The sequence below is a fragment of the Balaenoptera borealis genome, assembly GCF_965194805.1.
Source record: "Balaenoptera borealis genome assembly, chromosome: 10".
In the NCBI taxonomy this organism is placed as follows: domain Eukaryota; kingdom Metazoa; phylum Chordata; class Mammalia; order Artiodactyla; family Balaenopteridae; genus Balaenoptera; species Balaenoptera borealis.
In genome coordinates, this window is record NC_138874.1 from 109,829,911 (window position 1) to 109,852,759 (window position 22,849).

Sequence of the window (22,849 nt, forward strand, 5' to 3'; positions counted from 1 at the left end):
TCCGAGGTGGGAGAGCTGAGTTCAGGACATTGAACCACCAGAGGCCTCCCGGCCCCACATAATATCAATCGGTGAGAGCTCTCCCAGAGATCTCCATCTCAATGCTAAGACCCAGCTCCACCCAACGGCCAGCAAGCTCCAGTGCTGGATGTCCCATGCCAAACAACTAGCAAGACAGGAACACAACCCCACCCATAAGCAGAGAGGCTGCCTAAAATCATACTAAGTTCACAGACACCCCAAAACACACCACCGGACGCGGCCCTGCCCACCAGAAAGACAAGATCCAGACCCACCCACGAGAACACAGGCACCAGTCCCCTCCAACAGGAAAACTACACAAGCCACTGAACCAACCTCACCCACTGGGGGCAGACACCAAAAACAAAAGGAACTATGAACCGGCAGCCTGCGAAAAGGAGACCCCAAACAAAGTTAAACAAAATGAGAAGACAGAGAAATATGCAGCAGATGAAGGAGCAAGGTAAAAACCCACCAGACCAAACAAATGAAGAGGAAACAGACAGTCTCCCTGACAAAGAATTCAGAGTAATGACAGTAAAGATGATCCAAAATCTTGGAAATAGAATGCAGAAAATACAAAAAAAACGTTTAACAAGGACCTAGAAGAACTAAAGAGCAAACAAACAATGATGAACAACAAAATAAATGAAATTAAAAATACTCTAGAAGGAATCAATAGCAGAATAACTGAGGCAGAAGAACGGATAAGTGACCTGGAAGATAAAATAGTGGAAATAACTACCACAGAGCAGAATAAAGAAAAAAGAATGAAAACAATTGAGGACAGTCACAGAGACCTCTGGGACAACACTAAATGCACCATTTTAGGGGTCCCAGAAAAAGGAGAGAAAAAGAAAGGGTCTGAGAAAATATTTGAAGAGATTATAGTTGAACACTTCCCTAACATGGGAAAGGAAATAATCAAGTCGAGGAAGTGCAGAGAGTCCCATACAGGATAAATCCAAGGAGAAACACGCCAAGACACATATTAATCAAACTGCCAAAAATTAAATACAAAGGAAAAATATTAAAAGCAGTGAGGGAAAAGCAACAAATAACATACAAGGGAATCCCCATAAGGTTAACAGCTGATCTTTCATTAGAAACTCTGCAAGCCAGAAGGGAGTGGCAGGACATATTTAAAGTGATGAAAGGGAAAAACCTATAACCAAGATTACTCTACCCATCAAGGATCTCATTCAGATTCGACGGAGAAATTAAGACCTTTACAGACAAGCAAAAGCTAAGACAATTCAGCACCACCAAACCAGCTTTACAACAAATGCTAAAGGAACTCCTCTAGGCAGGAAATACGAGAGAAGAAAAGAGCTACAAAAACAAACCCAAAACAATTAAGAAAATGGTCATAGGAACATACATGTCGATAATTACCTTAAATGTTAATGGATTAATGCTCCAACCAAAAGACATAGACTGGCTGAATGGATACAAAAACAAGACCCATATGTATGCTGTCTACAAGAGACCCACTTCAGACCTAGGGACACATAGAGACTGAAAGTGAGGGGACGGAAAAAGATAGTCCATGCAAATGGAAACAAAAAGAAATCTGGAGTAGCAATTGTCATATTAGACAAAATAGACTTTAAAATAAAGACTATTACAAGAGACAAAGAAGGACACTACATAATGATCAAGGGATCAATCCAAGAAGAAGATATAACAATTGTAAATATTTATGCACCCAACATAGGAGCACCTCAATACATAAGGCAAATGCTAACAGCCATAAAAGGGGAAATCGACAGTAACACAATCATAGTAGGGGACTTTAACAGCCCACTGTCAACAATGGACAGATCAACCAAAATGAAAATAAATAAGGAAACACAAGCTTTAAATGACACATTAGACAACATGGATTTAATTGATATTTATAGGACATTCCATCCAAAAAACAGAATACATTTTCTTCTCAAGTGCTCATGGAACATTCTCCAGGATAGACCCTATCTTGGGTCACAAATCAAGCCTTGGTAAATTTAAGAAAACTGAAATCGTATCAAGTATCTTTTCCAACCACAACACTATGAGACTACATAACAATTACAGGGAAAGAAATGTAGAAAATACAAACACATGGAGGCTAAACAATATGCTACTAAATAACCAAGAGATCACTGAAGAAATGAAAAAGGAAATCAAAAAATACCTAAAAACAAATGACAATGAAAAAGCGATGACCCAAAACCTATGGGATGCAGCAAAAGCAGTTCTAAGAGGGCCGTTTATAGCAATACAATCCTACCTCAAGAAACAAGAAAAATCCCAAATAAACAACCTAACCTTACACCTAAAGCAATTAGAGAAAGAACAACAACAACAACAAAAAAAACCCAAAGTTAGCAGAAGGAAGGAAATCATAAAGATCAGATCAGAAATAAATGAAAAAGAATTGAAGGAAACAATAGCAAAGATCAATAAAACTAAAATCTGGTTCTTTGAGAACATAAACGAAATTGATAAACCATTAGCCAGATTCATCAAGAAAAAAAGGGAGAAGACTCAAATCAACAGAATTAGAAATGAAGCAGGAGAAGTAACAACTGACACTGAAGAAATACACAGGATCATGAGAGATTACTACAAGCAACTATATGCCAATAAAATGGACAACCTGAAAGAAATGGACAAATTATTAGAAAAGCACAACCTTCCAAGACTCGACCAGGAAGAAACAGAAAATATAAGCAGACCAATCACAAGCACTGAAATTGAAACTGTGATTAAAAATCTTCCAACAAACAAAAGCCCAGAACCAGATGGCTTCACAGGCAAATTTTATCAAACATTTAGAGAAGAGCTAACACCTGTTCTTCTCAAACTCTTCCAAAATATAGCAGAGGGAGGAACACTCCCAAACTCATCTATGAGGCCACCATCATCCTGATATCAAAACCAGACAAAGATGTCACACAAAAAAAGAAAACTACAGGTCAATATCACTGATGAATATAAATGCAAAAAACCTCAACAAAATACTAGCAAACAAAATCCAACAGCATATTAAAAGGATCATACACCATGATCAAGTGGAGTTTATCTCAGGAATGCGAGGATCCTTCACTATATACAAATCAATCAATGTGATACACTATATTAACAAATTGAAGGAGAAAAACCATATGATCATATCAATAGATGGAGAAAAAGCTTTCGACAAAATTCAACACCCATTTATGTTAAAAACTCTCCAGAAAGCAGGCATGGAGGGAACCTTCCTCAACATAATAAAGACCATATATGACAAACCCACAGCCAACATTGTTCTCAATGGTGAAAAACTGAAACCATTTCCTCTAAGATCAGGAACAAGACAAGGTTGTCCACTCTCACCACTATTATTCAACATAGTTTTGGAAGTTTCAGCCACAGCAATCAGAGAAGAAAAAGAAATAAAAGGAATCCAAATTGGAAAAGAAGTAAAACTGTCACTGTTTGCAGATGACATGATATACATAGAGAATCCTAAAGAGTCTTCCAGAAAACTACTAGAGCTAATCAATGAATTTGGTAAAGTAGCAGGATACAAAATTAATACATAGAAATCTCTTGCATTCTTATACACTAATGATGAAAAATCTGAAAGAGAAATTAAGGAAACACTCCCGTTTACCATTGCAACAAAATGAATAAAATATCTAGGAATAAACCTACCTAAGGAGACAAAAGACCTGTATGCAGAAAACTATAAGACACTGATGAAAGAAATTAAAGATGATACAAACAGATGGAGAGATATACCATGTTCCTGGAATGGAAGAATTAACATTGTGAAAATGACTATACTACCCAAAGCAATCTACAGATTCAATGCAATCCCTATCAAACTACCAATGGCATTTTTCACAGAACTAGAATAAAAAATTGCACAATTTGTATGGAAACACAAAAGACCTCGAATAGTGAAAGCAATCTTGAGAAAGAAAAATGGAGCTGGAGGAATCAGGCTCCCTGACTTCAGACTATACTACAAAGCTACAGTAATCAAGACAGTATGGTACTGGCACAAAAACAGAAATACATATCAATGGAACAGGATAGAAAGCCCAGAGATAAACCCACTCACATATGGTCACCTTATCTATGACAAAGGAGGCAAGGATATACAATGGAGAAAAGACAGTCTCTTCAGTAAGTGGTGCTGGGAAAACTGGACAGATACATGTAAAAGAATGAAATTAGAACACTCCCTAACATCATACACAAAAATAAACTCAAAATGGATTCGAGACCTAAATGTAAGACCAGACACTATCAAACTCTTAGAGGAAAACATAGGCAGAACACTCTATGACATAAATCACAGCAAGATCCTTTTTGACCCAACTCCTAGAGAAATGGAAATAAAAACAACAATAAACAAATGAGACCTAATGAAACTTAAAAGCTTTTGCACAGCAAATGAAACCATAAAAAAGATGAAAAGACAACCCTCAGAATGGGAGAAAATATTTGCAAGCAAAGCGACTGACAAAAGATTAATCTCCAAAATATACAAGCAGCTCATGCAGCTCAATATCAGAAAAACAAACAACCCAATCCAAAAATGGGCAGAAGACCTAAATAGACATTTCTCCAAAGAAAATATACAGATTACAACACACACATGAAAGGATGCTCAACATCACTAATCATTAGAGAAATGTAAATCAAAACTACAATGAGGTATCACCTCACACCAGTTAGAATGGCCATCATCAAAAAAATCAAAAAAATCTACAAACAATAAATGCTGGAAAGGGTGTGGAGAAAAGGGAAACCTCTTGCACTGTTGGTGGGAATGTAAATTGATACAGCCACTATGGAGAGCAGTATGGAGGTTCCTTAAAAAACTAAAAATAGAACTACTATATGACCCAGCAATCCCACTACTGGGCATATACCCTGAGAAAACTATAATTCAAAGAGTCATGTACCACAATGTTCATTGCAGCTCTATTTACAATAGCCAGGACATGGAAGCAACCGAAGTGTCCATCGACAGATGAATGGATAAAGGAGATGTGGCACATATATACAATGGAATATTACTCAGCCATAAAAAGAAACGAAATTGAGTTATTAGTAGTGAGGTGGATGGACCTAGAGTCTGTCATACAGAGTGAAGTAAATCACAAAGAGAAAAACAAATACCATATGCTAACACATACATATGGAATCTTAAAAAAAAAAAAAAAGGTTCTGATGAACCTAGGGGCAGGACAGGAATAAAGACGCAGATGTAGAGAATGGACGTGAGGACATGCGGAGGGGGAAGGATAATCTGGGACAAAGTAAAAGAGTAGCATTGACATATATACACTACCAAATGTAAAACAGATAGCTAGTGGGAAGCAGCTGCATAGCACAGGGGGATCAGCTCCGTGCTTTGTGACCACCTAGAGGGGTGGGATAGGGAGGGTGGGAGGGAGACGCAAGAGGGAAGGGATATGGGGACATATGTATATGTATAGCTGATTCACTTTATTATACAGCAGAAACTAACACACTATTGTAAAGCAATTATATTCCAATAAAGATGTTTAAAAATAAATAAATAAAATAAAATTATTCTTTAATTTTCCAGGTGTCTATAGAGCATCTACTATGTCCTAGGCGTTATGCAAAATGCTTTGCTTTATGGCATATATAGAAGACTGCAAATCTCAAAGTCACTCTGCTGCTGTGAAATCATTGATCTCCATTGTACATATTTCATGATCATGGGCTGCCTCTATACAAAAACATCTGGAAGCAAATTAAAAAGTTATATCCAAGTGAATGTAACTATTTAGTGATTCCTGGATAATTGACACACCTGCCTGCCACTTTGCAAACATAGCCCAGTTCTATTTGGACAGAAACAGAAAAAAGTAATAGTTATTTTTAAATACTTTTGAGAAAAAAATATTAGAAGCAGAGGCTGAAACGTCATAGTTACCAACGAGTTACCTCCTTTGGAGGCAGTGGTTAGCTAAAAATGTTAGATGTGACATCTGATAATTATAGGTAAGTAACTAATCTCCCATAAAAGGCCATAACGTGGTCTGAATACCTACCTTCAGCAGACCTCTGTGATAAACCCATAAAACTGCATGGGTGCAAATCAGCTGATCCTTCTGCAAATTAGCAGAGCTCCCTGCTGGTTCAGACCTTAGTCACCAGTAAAGTTGGTTAAAAAGAAACACTCATTGTTTTTGAAGCCATTTTGTAAACCCAAAACCAATTTTTAAAAATTTTCTTCCACTGGCTAAGGAAACCAATAAACATCTAGAGTATGAAATTAAAAACATTTAAAAATAAAATCTATTAGGGAATTCCCTGCCGGTCCAGTGGTTAGGACTCTGTGCTTTCACTGCTGATGGCCTGGGTTCCCTGGATTGGTTTTCCTGTTTTCTCATTTTATATAAATGAAACTTTCTGTAGCTACTCTTTTGTGCCTGGCTTCTTCCACTCAATGTGATATCTGTGAGATTCATCCATATTACTGCAGGTAGCAGTAACTTACTCCTTTTCACTGTTGTATAGTATTCCACTGTGTGCATATACAAATGACTTATTCATTGTAGTCGTGATGGACATGTGGATTATTACCATTTGGGGGTATCATGAATAATAATGCTATGAACCTACCTGTACATGTGTTTTGTACACATATGAATGCATTTCTTTTAGGCATAAGAGTGAATTTGTTAGATTAACAGGTATGAGAATGTTGAGCTTCAGCAGATACTGCCAAAGAGATTCCCAAAGTGGCTGTGCTACTTCACAATCCCAGCACTGTATAAAAGTATCTATTGCTCCACATCTTTGCCCACACTTGATATTGTCCTTTTTTTTTTTTTGAATTTTTGAATTTTATTTTATTTATTTTTTTATACAGCAGGTTCTTATTAGTCATCAATTTTATACACGTCAGTGTATACATGTCAATCCCAATCACCCAATTCATCACACCACCATCCCCACCCCCCCGCAGCTTTTCCCCCTTGGTGTCCATATGTTTTTTCTCTACATCTGTGTCTCAACTTCTGCCCTGCAAACCGGTTCGTCTGTACCATTTTTCTAGGTTCCACATACATGCGTTAATATACGATATTTGTTTTTCTTCTTCTGACTTACTTCACTCTGTATGACAGTCTCTAGATCCATCCACGTCTCTACAAATGACCCAATTTCGTTCTTTTTATGGCTGAATAATATTCCATTGTATACATGTACCACATCTTCTTTACCCATTCGTCTGTCAATGTGCATTTAGGTTGCTTCCATGACCTGGCTATTGTAAATAGTGCTGCAATGAAAAACGGGGTGCATGCGTCTTTTTCAATCATGGTTTTCTCTGGGTATATGCCCAGTAGTGGGATTACTGGATCATATGGTAATTCTATTTTTAGTTTTTTAAGGAACCTCCATACTGTTCTCCATAGTGGCTGTATCAATTTACATTCCCACCAACAGTGCAAGAGGGTTCCCTTTTCTCCACACCCTCTCCAGCATTTGTTGTTTGTCGATTTTCTGATGATGTCCATTCTAACTGGTGTGAGAAGATACCTCACTGTAGTTTTGATTTACATTTCTCTAATAATTAGTGACGTTGAGCAGCTTTTCATGTGCTTCTTGGCCATCTGTATGTCTTCTTTGGAGAAATGTCTATTTAGGTCTTCTGCCCATTTTTGGATTGGGTTGTTTGTTTCTTTAATATTGAGCTGCATGAGCTGTTTATATATTTTGGAGATTAACCCTTTGTCCGTTGATTCGTTTGCAAATATTTTCTCCCATTCTGAGGGTTGTCTTTTCGTCTTGTTTATGGTTTCCTTTGCTGTGCAAAAGCTTTAAAGTTTCATTAGGTCCCATTTGTTTATTTTTGTTTTTATTTCCATTACTCTAAGAGGTGGATCAAAAAAGATCTTGCTGTGATTTATGTTAAAGAGTGTTCTTCCTATGTTTTCCTCTAAGAGTTTTATAGTGTCCGGTCTTACATTTTGTTCTCGAATCCATTTTGAGTTTATTTTTGTGTATGGCGTTAGGGAGTGCTCTAACTTCATTCTTTTACATGTAGCTGTCCAGTTTTCCCAGCACCACTTACTGAAGAGACTGTCTTTTCTCCATTGTATATCCTTGCCTCCTTTGTCATAGATTAGTTGACCATAGGTGTGTAGGTTTATCTCTGGGCTATCTTGTTGCATTGATCTATGTTTCTGTTTTTGTGCCAGTACCATATTGTCTTGATTACTGTAGCTTTGTAGTATAGTCTGAAGTCAGGGAGTCTGATTCCTCCCACTCCGTTTATTCTCCTCAAGACTGCTTTGGCTATTTGGGGTCTTTTGTGTCTCCATACAAATGTTAAGATATTTTGTTCTAGTTCCATAAAAAATGCCATTGGTAATTTGATAGGGATTGCATTGAATCTGTAAATTGCTTTGGGTAGTATAGTCATTTTCACAATATTGATTCTTCCAATCCAAGAACATGGTATATCTCTCCATCTGTTTGTATCATTTTTAATTTCTTTCATCAGTGTCTTATAGTTTTCTGCATACAGGTCTTTTGTCTCCTTAGGTAGGTTTATTCCTAGGTATTTTATTCTTTTTGTTGCAGTGGTAAATGGGAGCGTTTCCTTAATTTCTCTTTCATATTTTTCATCATTAGTGTATAGGAATGCAAGAGATTTTTGTGCATTAATTTTGTATCCTGCAACTTTACCAAATTCATTAATTAGCTCTAGTAGTTTTCTGGTGGCATTTTTTGGATTCTCTATGTATAGTATCATGTCATCTGCAAACAGTGACAGTTTGTCTCTTGTAACATTCTTTATTTTAAAGTCTATTTTATCTGATATGAGTATTGCTACTCCAGTTTTCTTTTGATTTCCATTTGCATGGAATATCTTTTTCCATCCCCTCACTTTCAGTCTGTATGTGTCCCTAGGTCTGAAGTGGGTCTCTTGTAGACAGCATATATATGGGTCTTGTTTTTGTATCCATTCAGCAAGCCTGTGTCTTTTGGTTGGAGCATTTAATCCATTCACGTTTCAGGTAATTATCGATATGTATGTTCCTATGACCATTTTCTTAATTGTTTTGGGTTTGTTTTTGTAGGTCCTTTTCTTCTCTTGTGTTTCCCACTTAGAGAAGTTCCTTTAGCATTTGTTGCAGAGCTGGTTTGGTGGTGCTGAATTCTCTTAACTTTTGCTTGTCTGTAAAGCTTTTGATTTCTCCATCAAATCTGAATGAGATCCTTGCTGGGTAGAGTAATCTTGGTTGTAGGTTCTTCCCTTTCATCACTTTAAGTATATCATGCCACTCTCTTCTGGCTTGTAGAGTTTCTGCTGAGAAATCAGCTGTTAACCTTATGGGAATTCCCTTGTATGTTATTTGTCGTTTTTCCCTTGCTGCTTTCAATAATTTTTCTTTGTCTTTAATTTTTGCCGATTTGATTACTCTGTGTCTCGGCGTGTTTCTCCTTGGGTTTATCCTGTATGGGATTCGCTGCACTTCCTGGACTTGGGTGGCTATTTCCTTTCCCATGTTAGGGAAGTTTTCAACTATAATCTCTTCAAATATTTTCTCTGGTCCTTTCTCTCTCTCTTCTCCTTCTAGGACCCCTGTAATGCAAATGTTGTTGCATTTAATGTTGTCCCAGAGGTTTCTTAGGCTGTCTTCATTTCTTTTCATTCTTTTTTCTTTATTCTGTTCCGTGGCAGTGAATTCCACCATTCTGTCTTCCAGGTCACTCATCCGTTCTTCTGCCTCAGTTATTCTGCTATTGATTCCTTCTAGTGTAGTTTTCATTTCTGTTATTGTATTGCTCATCTCTGTTTGTTCTTTAATTCTTCTAGGTCTTTGTTAAACATTTCTTGCATCTTCATGATCTTTGCCTCCATTCTTTTTCCGAGGTCCTGGATCATCTTCACTATCATTATTCTGAATTCTTTTCCTGGAAGGTTGCCTATCTCCACTTTATTTAGTTGTTTTTCTGGGGTTTTATCTTGTTCCTTCATCTGGTACATAGCCCTCTGCCTTTTCATCCTGTCTATCTTTCTGTGAATGTGGTTTTTGTTCCACAAGCTGCAGGATTGTAGTTCTTCTTGCTTCTGCTCTGATATTGTCCTTTTTTTAAAAGCCATTCTAGTGTCTGTGTATCACACCTCGTTGTGATTTTAATATGTATTTACTTGATGACTAATGATAAAGAGCACTTTTTCTTATGTTTATTGGCCATGATATTGCTCCATAACCATAGCAGGGCTCCAGCCACACTGGCTTTGCTTTAGTTCCTCAAATATATCATATTCTCTCCACCACAGGGCCTTTGCACACACTGTTCCGTTCAACCTGGAATTCTCTCCTATCCCCTCTGACAACTCTTCATCTGATAAACTCAACTTCTAATCCTGCTTCAAATCTTGTAGCCCATCCCCAGGAAAGCCTTCCAGATTTCTAGATTGAGGCAGGTTTGTTGGGCATAGAGAACCATGGTGTTATGGGTTGGATTATGTCCTCCAAAAAGATATGTTCAAGCCCTAATCCCTGGAACCTCAGAATGTGAATTTATTTGGGAATAAGGTTGTTGCAGATGCAATTAGTTAGGCAATGATAAGGGCCCTAAACCCAATGACTGGTGTCCTTATAAGAAGGGGAAATCTGGATACAGAGACAGACATACAGAGAGGAAAGATGTTGTAGGAGCACACAGGGAGACCGCCCATGACCATAGAGGCAGAGACTAGAGTGATGCCACTACAAGCCAAGGAACATCCTGGGCCACATGGGGACCAGAAGCTGGAAGAGGCAAGGAAGGATCCTTTCCTTGCAGCCTCAGAGGGAGTGCAGACCTACAAGCACTTTGATTTCAGACTTCCAGCCTCTGAATTGTGAGAGAATAAATTCCTGTTGCTTTAAGCTGCCCAGTTTGTGACACTTTGCTATGGAGGCCCCAGGAAACTAATGCACCTGGCCCTCTCCTTCTGCGTATGCATTACAGGTTGTAATTGGGCATTCACCTGTGAGATTTTTTTTTTAAATAATTTCATTTCCCCATTACATTATCCAAGGCCAAAAAACCATCGGAGGAGGCATCCTTGACTCCTCTTTTTCTCACACCCTCTTCCAAACTTCATCCACTTCATCAGAAAAGCCTACTTTCAAAATATCCAACATCCAACCACTTCTCACCACTTCCACACTCCCGTCTTGGCTGAAGCCAGCACCACCTCTTGTCCGGGATGCTGAGGTCAACCCCTGCCACACCAGCCTTCCTCTGCTCCTTGGTAACAGGTAATGCCCAGCCTGCTGTCGGCGCAGGACACTCAGGCCACTCCCACTGCCCAAATGTTCCTCCCACAGCTACTCAAGCCCCCGCAGATCCTTAAGCCAACTTGGCACAGATATTACCTCCCAAAAGCCCAGACCTTGATCACCTTTAACTATAACCTGCCCCTTCCCCAGAGCCGGCCCTCCTGACCCCACTGTCAGCTACAGGTTTGTTTTTCTTCTCTCCGTCACACTTATCACCTTCTAACATTCTATAAAAATTTTATTACTTTTCTTGCTTTTCTGTGCCTCCCTCCCACTAGACTGTAAGCTCTCAGATGGCAAGGATCTCTGTCTGTTTTGGTCACTGAGGCATCCCAAGCACCTAGGACAGGGCCCAGTACACAGGAGGTCCTCCATAAACATTTGCTAAAAGATCAGGGACTGTTTCTAGTTTTGCTCATCATCGCCTCCCCAGGACTTGTGATTTTTAGTGCCTGCCTAACACCAATAAGGCCCCCAGGAGGTGGGGTTTTTAACGCAATGAATGAATACAAGAATCTGTTCTGATCTTTCTTTCCCTCCTCCCTTCCTGTCTTTCATACTCTCTCCACACAAGTCTTCTCTGCTTGTGCAGTGTGTGCTGTGTCCACTGGAGCCCTAGCTCAGAACGACCTGCACCCCTGACTCTTAACTGTACACGTCCAGGAGACAGTCTGGCTGGCCTGCGTGTGGCTGGGCAGACAGCCCAGAGGGCCCATCCCCACGAGGCACCATTTGAGAAGGCACAGTTGGGTTGTGCCAACTGAATGGACACGAGGTCCCATAGGGGTGACTGCTGACACCCCTCAGACTTCTCTGGGTCCTGCCAGGATGTGTGCCTGGAAGGTACTAGGGGATGCAGAAGCCAGCGGTCAAGGAGATGAGTCAGAGGGTGGGGTGCCGGGGGAAACCACAAGCTAGTGAACACACTGAATCTTCTCGTGGGCACCTGAGATGCACAGAAAGGAGCACGGAAAACCCTACAGCTGGAAGAGTTCAATCTGAGCCTCAGCTCTGCACTTACTGGCTGCCGGGTTAGGGCAGGTCAGTCAGCCTCTGACTTCAATTCCTTTTCTCTAAACCAGAGTTTCCCTCTGAGTATGTTGAAATGAAATATTAATGAAATTTAGTAAAATAGTAAAGAAAAACCCACATGGCAAGCGGAACAGAGTCCACTTCTGCACCAGGGAGTCAGTGCTTCCAGAATGGCCTGGGATCCGAAGGCCAGGCGTCTCCGTTACTCGGGGCTCCCTTGTCCTCGTTGCCCTGCTCTGTTCACCACACTCGCGTTCATGACGCTTCCGAGAATGAGACCAGCACATCCACCTCATTATGGCAAATTCTCACTTTGAACTTTCCAAAAGTCATGATTTAAAATACTCAGTCCTGCTATTCCCATAAAAATCCTAATACCCCAAATTCCAACATCTTGGCATCCAAACACTGTGTCCCAGACTGTTTCCTGAAGCCAGATGCAGAATGAAATCCCTTTATCGGAACAAGCACGACATTCCTTGGTTTGGAAACTATCCCCACTGTGATGATTTCTGCCTCTGAAGCACCCAGCACATAAACAGCCCCCAGTGAGGGCTTGCCGAGTCACAGCAAGGGTTTGTGCAGCCAGAAAGAAATGGGAGGCTGACAGGCAGAGAACTGGGATGGTGTGAAGGAACAGACAGGCTTTGGGGTCAGAAGACCTCGGGTGCAGATGGCTCCAGCAACAGGCAGGAGTTGGGGAGTGCGGGGTGACGCCTCAGAAAACCGTGCTGCCCTGGGTGGTCCCCATACACTTCCCGCCCGGATAAACGTGGGGCACAAGGCGTCTCACGGCCAAAGAGGACAAGGGGACAGATGTGTGGGATGTACCCACGCTCGTGAACTTCAACACCAGGATAAAACTTGGTTCAATGTTCTATAACCAACTCCCTGTGGGTATATCTGAAGCCAAGGGTGTTGGCCATCTTCATGGCTTACACCTCATTTCAGGTAAAAAGATGATCAGGTCATTGGCAGTGGATTCTAATATCAGCATCCAGGTGCTCTGTAGAATTTATTGAATGGAATGACTTACAAGAGGAGCTCTGTTTCATTCCAGTGGTGCTGAGAAATGGTTCAGACAGATGCTATTATTATAACCAGACATTTCCTCACCAAAGAGGGCTAACCCATGTGAGACAAGTCGTGGGCCACAGAGAGTCAAATAATGGTGACCAGGCATTGCAAAGACATCTGCAGGTGTTAATGCCCCATGTTTTTTCTTGCAACCTCAAAACACCAGCTCTTTCTTTAAAACTCTTATCAGAATATCAACTCTCTTACATTCCCGACGATAGGCAGGAATCACGGTGACATCCTGAGGTCCGGCCAGGCTCTCAGTGTTTCATTTCTTCTGATCACATGTCAGGCTTATACTTACCATAACTTTAGAGTCTTAAGAATGAAATCGAAACCCAGCCCTTTGAAATGGCAAGTGCTGCTATAAGCTGCTCAAGCTTTGCAGCTAAGAGAGCATCCAACATCACAATGGTGGTGGGATAAATCACTCAGAGAGTAGCGCTGTCTCTGACTCCACCTTGCTGAGTTTATGAGCCACGGAAAATCTCTCAGGGTCCTTAGAGGATTCTGCTGGGACAGGAGATGAGCTGCCGGTAAATGACCCACCTGAATACAGGAGTACCTCCGAAAACCAATCAAAGGCAAACGCTCCGAGTGTGATTTTAGAGGTCATTACTGAAACTTTCTCTCTGAGACCTGGAATGTTCATTTCCAAGCTGCCTGTGACTGGTCCCAGAGCAGAAGAAGCCAATGATAGTTTCTAAATGCGATCACAGCCTCACAAGTGAGTTAGTATAAAAGGATCCTGGGCACACTGGCAGAATAATCCTAGGTGAGAGGACAAACCTTTGCTACCCTGTTGAACTGGATCTCTCCCTTGAATTCCTGAAGATCTCTCTTGTGCCAGTGTACCGAAGAAACGTAAACCAGGGCTTCTCCTCCAAGCTGATATTATTAAATTGACACAAGCAAAACTCCACTTGCAAAAAAGAGAAGTTATAAGTTGAGTCATAAGGTGCTTTTAGTCTTTCAAAGTCTTATGCTTAAAATGAGGACAAAAGAATGCTATAGACTGAATACTTGTGTCCCCTCAGTATTCATAGGTTGAAACCTAATCTCCAAGGTGATGGTGTTAGGATGTGGGGCCTTTGGGAGGTGATTAGGTTACGAGGGTGGAGCCCTCTTGAATGAGATTAATGCTCTTATAAAAGAGACCCCGCAGAGCTCCCTCACCCCTTCCACCACGTGAGGACAAAGGAGAAGATAGTCATCTATGAACCAGGAAGCAGGCCCTCACCAGACTCCGAATCGGCCAGCACCTTGATCTTGGACTTTCCAGCCACCAGAACTGTGAGAAATAAATCTGTGTTGCTCATAAGCCACCCAGTCTATGGCGTTCTTTTATAGCAGCCCCCAATGGACTAACACGGAGACAGGTGTTTCTGCTATAACGTGGCAAATGCAGTTCAGTAAATGCTCATCGTCTGCAAAATCTTGCACTTATAAAATCCACGTTCACAGGAAAAATAAGGTTCAAAATCTATGCAGCTCTATAATCAGAAGAACACAACAACAAAAATCAATCAATTCCAAAAAACATCACTACTGGTAAGGAGACACGTTAAATTGATTTAAAACAATTGTTTTAATACAGCTATAAAGATAGAATTTGACCTTAAAAAAACCACAATTAAGGCAGTATGGTGGAAGGGGGTGTAAGGAAGAATGGAAGCTGCTGGGTTGTGAGCAAATGGGCAAAGGACCTGAGCGGTAAGCATCCTAGGACAGGGCACATGGCCACCCTGAGCCAGAGCTCTGCAGAGTGACGTGCCCCATGGACAGGACTGAGTTCTTCGGAGGCTTCTGCCCGCAGCTGTGTTGCTGGTCCCCCGGGGTCAGGGCTGCTGCCTGGTCCCACAGAACACTGATGTACTGGCAAAAATGGCACGTGAACCAACACTACTTCTGTGTCACAATGATATCATCCCATCCTTGCCAATCACATACGAGCAAATCTGCAATAACAAAACACCAAGACGGCCAACCTGCCCGCACCAACCCCATCCACTTCGAGGAGACTTCAAGGCAGCCACGGTGCCCTTGGCATTGCAGCAGCTCCCCAGGAACATCTAGGAGGCACATACGTATGTGCAGACACAGTGCTGAAACAGTGTGGGAATCTCAGAAAAACAAGATTCACACGACCTGGGGAGGGTGACCCATGAGTAAATCAATGTGAGATAAACGTCAGAAAAGAGACTTGCACATGGTTTAATAATCATCCGGAGATGCCTAGAACACTTTAGCTGTTGCTTGGGACAGTTTTATGGGGTCGTTTGGAGCAACAGCTCCAGGTTTAAAGCAGCTTGGAGTCACATCCTGCCTCTCCTGGGAAATCTTAACAAAGTTACTCTATCAATCCATGCAGCTGTTTTCTGTAAGACAGAAGTAATAATAATAATAGTCCTTATCTCACACCAAGGAATAAACGAAATAATGCAGGTAAAGCACTCAGCACAGCACCAGTAACTATCAGAGCTGCTTCCAGCTCTCCTTCTGCTGGAGACTGAGGCATCTGGAGGAAAGGGAATAAACAGGAGCTCTTCTTCTTGGCTCTGTAAGGGCCATACAGTTCCAGTACATAAAGGGCACTTTGCAATGGTCAGGTGAGTGAATGGATTTTAATGGGCACGAACGTGGCATTTGAGAATTGCTGAGGATGACTCTCTTTCTTCCTCCTTTTGATCCTCACGTTCCGAGAAGTTAGCAAAGGTGAGCATCTTGCCTAAAGCCTCTCAGCTCGTTAGCAGGAGGACCAGGGAGTAGGCCAAGCCTGAGTTCTGGGTGGACCACAATCACGCCTGCAGAGCCTGACCAGCAAATGGTTGGACTGACCTCGCTCACATCCTGCGTTAAATGCATTTAAATACGGTTTCTAATTCCAATACCTTGTTGTTTCTCACACATAAAATTCCATTAGCTTGACAAGCCTACCAAATACTCAGATGTGAGACAAGATGTAGTTATGTTTAAACTGCATGTGTGGGAAGATGCATTTTGGGGCACCTGTGGCAGTGGAATCACGCTTCACGTGGCACCAATTCTGGAAAGTGGGACCCACCAAAGGGTGTCCTTAAAGCTACCGAACGCTTTAAGCAGAGGAGTGAGAAATTCCAGTAAATGTTTTAAAATTATAAATCATCTAATTTCACTGCTCAAGGAATCCTGTGAGTGCCTGGGACTCCCATGTTTCTGATGAGGCAACTAAGGCTCAGAGACGTGAGATAATTGTTCCAAAAGTCCCAAAATCTAGATGTGTCAAGGTCAAGGTCTGAACTCAGCCTGCCTGACTGGACTGCACGTGGCGTGTCCACTCTGCCCATGGGATTCCCAACTGGAAGCACATGACCCCCATCTTCTGCCCCCGCCCCACATATTTAGGACTAATTGGGCCTCTCCATTTCTGACCGGAAGTGTGGATAAATGTGAACACTTCCTCTTTCATAAAGGATAACTTCATTTCTAGAGAAAGAATCCAGACATCAGATGACAGCTCCACTAAGTAATGCAGGAAGCAGGCCTGCAGGCATTTGGATGTAGCCCTGCTCAGGTCTGACTTTATTTACTTGGAGGACTGCAGCCCACAATAGATGCTAGAGGCACTCGGATTATTAGCAGGTACTCCTGTCTGCACTTTGAGAGTGCATCCTCTGGTAAAACAGTGTCCAGCTGTACACATCCAAATGTTTCTTAACAGCTGTTATTAAAAAAGAAGAAGAACAAATATTTTTAAACCAACTTTAGATTTCATGAAAGTTCGTTCTGAAAACGTTCTACCTGAATTCTTCCGAACTGAAAAGTGGTTATGGTTGAGTGGTTTGAAAGTCTATTTGATGCGGTCAAGAGGAGGCTTCGAAGAGATGCTTGGAGTCGGAGCTCTGCTCAGATGTCCCCCCGCTGAGCCCAGGGGCTCCCTGGGAAGGGGTCTCATCCACTCTTGTCCAGTTCTCAGCACAGCGGCCGCCCGTAGCACGTTTACAGTGACAGCTGGGGGAACGAGTTGTCAGCTGTGCCGCTTGGAAGCTGTGAGCCTCGACTGCAGCCTTGACGACTCCACATCGTGAGCATGAAAGGACTACCTTCCTCCCCGGAGGCTGGCTGAGACGGCGCATGTGCCAAAGGGCTTGGAAACCACACAGTTATGGATCAGTTGGGGAAAGAAACTAACATCTTAGGGAACCACACTCTTGGAGAACCACATAGGATGGCATGGGATCAAACGCCAACTTGAGAAGGGGTGGGTCAGCTGGAGCCAGAGCAGGAGGGAAAAGGCACCCGAGATGGGTTGGCAGAAAAACACCCCCCTCCCAACAAAGATGTCACGTGCTAATCCTAGAACCCGTGAGTACTCGAAGTTATGTGACAAAGGGGAATGAAGGTTGCAGGTGCAGTTAAGGTTGGTTGGGATGGGGAGATGGTCCCGGACTATCCAGGTGGGCTCACTGTACTCATAAGAGTCCTTAAGAGCGGAAGAGGGAGGCAGAAGAGAGAACCAGAGAGATGGCAGCCTGAGAAGGTCTCAACCTGCCATCGCTGGCTTAGAAGAACAAGGAATGTGGGCGCTTCTAGAAGCTGGAACAGGGTAAGAAACGATTCTCCCTGAGAACCTCCAGAAAGAACACATCTATCCTCCGGAACTGTAAGAGAATAAACCGGTGCTGCATAAGTGGCTACATTTACGACAAGCTGTGAGAGCAGCACGAGGACGTGATGTCACGGCTGACCCAGGGTTTACGCTGCTTGCGCAAAGTGGAGGGAGGGGACGTTGCAGGCCGGGGACCTGCTTGGGAAAAGGCCTGCAGCCAGGAAGCGCACGGCGCACGGAGGGAGCCTGGAAGAGCCCACCTTCCAGGAGCAGGACCTTGACAGCACCAAGGGCCAAGGTTACGGAGGCCTTTGAGCCTCGGGGAGGGAGGCCAGACACGATGAGCACCGCTAAGGGTCTGACCCGGCGGAACACAGCGGAAGGAGCCACGGAACGGCCTGGAAGAAGCACGTGTGGCAGAGGTGAGAAGCATCAGCAGGGAGGCGAGAGAGGACAAAGGCCACTGCCCGCCCACGGCCGCAGCGGTCCAGCCTTCTCTCCTGCCCTTTCCTCACAGATCAGTCACATGCAGGTGACCTGATCTGGGCCCAGGAAGCAGAAGCATCCTTTTTCCTAACTAGTCTCTGGAGAAGACACGTATCCCGAGTCTCAGGGCTCATTCTCTGAAACGCGGATTCTGCAGCAAGGCCCTCCCCATCGTGAGCATTAGAGCTAATTCGTGTTAAATGCCAGGCACGGAGCCTGCCCCGAGCTCAATGAACCATCGCTGTGTCTGTGGCCAGAGCAACCGGCCCCGCAGTCAGAATCCTTCCCACGGCGCCGGCGCCTGTACCTGGATGTTGAGTCTCCCCCGATGCGCCCCCAGGCCGTAGCGCTTCGAAGTGGACGCGTGGAGCTGGAAGTCTGTGATTTTTAAGGTTTCCAGACCAAGAGGCGGGCAACCTGGAAAGGACAATGCTTATTAAAAACAAGGACAGATGTTGACAGAAACGAACTTCTGCTTTTCTAAATCTGGCCACGTGCTTCTCTGTCTTCCCCCTGCACTCCCGCTCGGCGTTGCAGCCCCACTCGCTGGTATGCGCAGCGTTTCCGGACCAACACTGTCGATTCAACTGTTGACATTATGCCAGTTTTCCTTCTCGTCGGCATTTCCTTTCTGGGTGTTTTTGCCCTGATATTCCTTCTGTCTGACGCTGTCCGTGCTACTGTCTGAGGCTGTTTCCAATTAAGGATCCTTCCGCAGTGTGACTCAGCCAGGGAGAGTTATTGGTTAGAAATTTCAGAACGATTCCATGGCTGAGGCTCTGCAAATTAATCAGAACTTGTTGATTTTGCTTCAGCAACTCTTGCCTTTGTATTGTGAATACTAATGAGCAGAGCAACAGAAAAACACAAACAAACAAACAAAAAAAACTATTGTCTTCCATTCCTGGCAAAACTGGTAATTTCTACTCAACACGGTTTTGTCCAAGCTGCCCCTGGAATAAGACGCTGGCACTTGGGCAGGGCCTCGGCCATCCTCCCAATCCAGCCCATCGTCCCTACGGATAAGAGCTTTAACAGCAGCCCTGGGGCTGGATCCCAGGCCTCCTGACTCCTGGGCTGCTATTCTCACCACCCACCCTACCACGGGGCTGGAAATCTCCAAGTGATGCTATCTTCTTCAAATCTGGCCCTGGAGAAAGAAAACAAACACTCGGGAGGAGAAGTGAACAAAATGTACTTCTGTGAAAAATCCCTAAGGTAACAGAGGCAAATTTTAAAAGCCGTGTGGGTCACTGCTGAGATGGAAGTGCCCCTGGGGATCCCTGGGATACCTGGGGACGTGAGCGTGTCTGTCCGTCCACAACAAACCCCTGCAGGGAAAAAGCCCTTCTGGTCCTGGGCGGCTGGAGGAGCCTGGCAAAACAGTGGCCGCAGGGCATGCTCTGTGGGCACCAGGTAGAAAGTCTGTCCAGGTGCTGCAGCCAGAGGAATTCAGACCTGCCAGGACCTGAGACGCCATCAAGTCCTCCCCTTGAGTTCTCAGAAGAGGAAACCGAGGCCCCGAGACTTGAGGTGAACCACCCAAGGCGTCCCTGCCAGCGGCAGAGCCACGCCTCAGATCTCGGTCTCCAGATTCTCAGCTCCGGGCTTTCAAACGATGCCACGCTCTCCCCTGCCCACATCTGCCGGGAGGCTGCCTGTACTAGCACAGGGAAGCAGAGGTACCGGTGCCCAGCGTGGTAAAGGGCACAAGAGAGGAGGTGACAGTGCCGCTGGCACCGGCCTGACGCTGCCCCAGAATTCGGAAGGCTTCGGGTGGCCTCGTGATCATTCTCAAGATTTTTGGCAGGTCTACTCAACGTCCAAAAGAAGCAAAATAAGCTGCCTTGGACTTATCCTTGGACTCACCCGCAGTGTAGAACAATACCACATGGGAAAGAAAATGACACAGGATGATTAAGAAACCTGGCCAGCTCTCGAGGCCACCTCTTGGTCCTTGAGGAGACATCTGCGGAACTTCAGCCACTCAGCTGCCGCCTGGACTTTGACACAGTGGGGGACTGCTGCTACCACAGCCCCAAAGGCAGTAAGCCTAACAAAACCCACAGAATGAATCAGCCGTCTCAAGGAAACCTCCGTATCTTCAAAACAGGAACTCCAGAAGGGCAGAGAGGGTAGGAAGCAGACAAGCGGCCCCACCCCAGCCACAATTCCTGCCTTGGCCATGACTTCCAGGAGATAAGAGACAATCACACTAACAGAGGCTTCTCACTGGCCACTCCTGCATCCAAGGGCTGAGGGAAAGAAATGAGAATCTAGAACCCACTATCTGTCAACAGTCAAAAGGGCATCTTCAGACAACTGCTTAGAAAATTTACCCCACTCCCATCATAACCTCAGATTCTTGCTGAAAATACTGCTGGAATAATGTGCCAGACACACACACACACACACACACACACACACACACACACACTCACACACACAGACACACACAGACACACACACTCACACAGACACACACACACACAGACACACACACACAGAGACACACACAGACACACACACACAGACACACACAGAGACACAGACACACACACTCACACACAGACACACACACACAGACACACACACACACAGACACACACAGAGACACAGACACACACACACACTCACACACAGACACACACACACAGACACACGCACACACACTCACACACACATTCACACAGACACACACACACACAGACACACACAGAGACATACACACACAGACACACACACACTCACACACACACACACACACACACCCCACATGGTACAATAAGAGCTGAGTGCTCTGCGCAGTGACTCCCCCTAAAAGGGCCCCGTGCACTCTACCTGCCAAAGAACTCCAAAAGCAATGCGAAGGTGAAGCAAGGAGCTAGAATTCCTGTGCTTTTAAATTCTCAAATATACATCCGGCCCCTGTCCAGAGAGCAGTCAATCATGATACCACCTCCCAACAGGCAGGACTTTTCTCCATCTTTAGAAAATATTACTGAGGAAGCCAGGGGTGCTGCCTGGAGGATCAAATAAATGGAGGAGACACAAGTGTTTCAAAGCTTAATCTAAATCTCCACAATCAGAAAGTCAAAAGGCCAGGCAGAGTGATGGCATCATTACTGGAGCGTGATATGTTGGTATTATGATCAAGATTATAATGTCAATTGAGGAGATAATTACTAGGTTGAGAGAGTGCTTGAAATCAATGGGCAGCTCATTCCCAGCTCTTCACCCCTCCCCTGTGTTCTAAGTCCCCAGCCAGGCTGCACTGAGGTGGCTCTGGCAGTAACTCAGCCAGGACTCAGCTCCTGGGCCAAGCTGTTCCAGCAGCCGCCCCTGAACAGCCCTCGAGACAGCTCCCTGTTCCTCCTCCAAAAACAAACAAAACCCTTTACCATCAAATCACATTTTTGTTATTTCAAAGAGGAAAAAAACTCTAATCCTGAGAAGCATGTGGGTGAGGAGAACATGAAAAAAAATGTGTGAAAAGAACACTTCAGGAAAATATTAATTAGAGATGGGAGATGTGTCATAATCTGGAGGAAAGAGTGACAGTCGTCAAAGATGACTCGACTTTTCTCTTCCAGGCAGCGTGGCTCTTGAGAACACCCTGTGCTGTGGGGCACTGCTTCCCAGGCCTGAGCTCTGTTCCCAGGACGTGGGCGAAAAGGGGACCCTCTGCCTCATTCCACACCTCCCCTTCGACAAGTGCACACAGGCACACACACGTTTAGTTAAATCTGTCCCTGGCTAACATTCTCTGTATTGCAGCCACTTTACAAAATGGACATTAGCACTATGGCATATATTTATTATTCTCACCACCATCAATTACCCTATGCGCACACCAGCTCTGTAACAAATCAGAAGTGCTCATGGCATTTAATTTTGTGACCTATAAGTTATGCAGCACAGTCAGACTAGAGTGTTTAAGTTGGAATTCTGAATCAGGAGTGTCAACCCCAACACCCTCAATGCCCTAAACCTGTCTGCAGGGGAGGCTGTTATGAGAGTCAAGAGAATCATTTTAAAAGGTTTGGGAAGCAATGCAAGCAACTACCATGAGCCAGACCCTCTGAAGACACTTTGTCATTTAATCTTCACAAGAACCGTGAGAGATGGGCATTACCATCCCCATTTTACACATAAACAAAGACTCAAAGAGGCTTACACAGAGTTAAGCAGCTCCTAAGTATCTGAGTTAGAATTTGAAAATCAAGTGTGACATAAAATCCCAGGCACGGGTCTTTACGCCACCTCCCTTTGACTTGAAAACTCAACAGGGTGGTACAAATGCCAAGTTGCATCGTGGCATTTGGGGTCACAGGGAAGA

General features: G+C 43.8%; 1 protein-coding gene across 2 annotated transcripts in view; it reads right to left on the reverse strand.

Moving 5' to 3' along the window:
- CPXM2 (carboxypeptidase X, M14 family member 2) overlaps positions 1 to 22,849 on the reverse strand; it is a 132,504-nt gene that overhangs the window by 81,892 nt on the left and 27,763 nt on the right. For both annotated transcript variants that reach the window (XM_082406951.1, XM_082406952.1), the window contains exon 3: positions 18,818 to 18,927. In XM_082406951.1, coding sequence (XP_082263077.1) covers positions 18,818 to 18,927 — 110 coding nt within the window. The remainder of the gene's footprint in view (positions 1 to 18,817; positions 18,928 to 22,849) is intronic.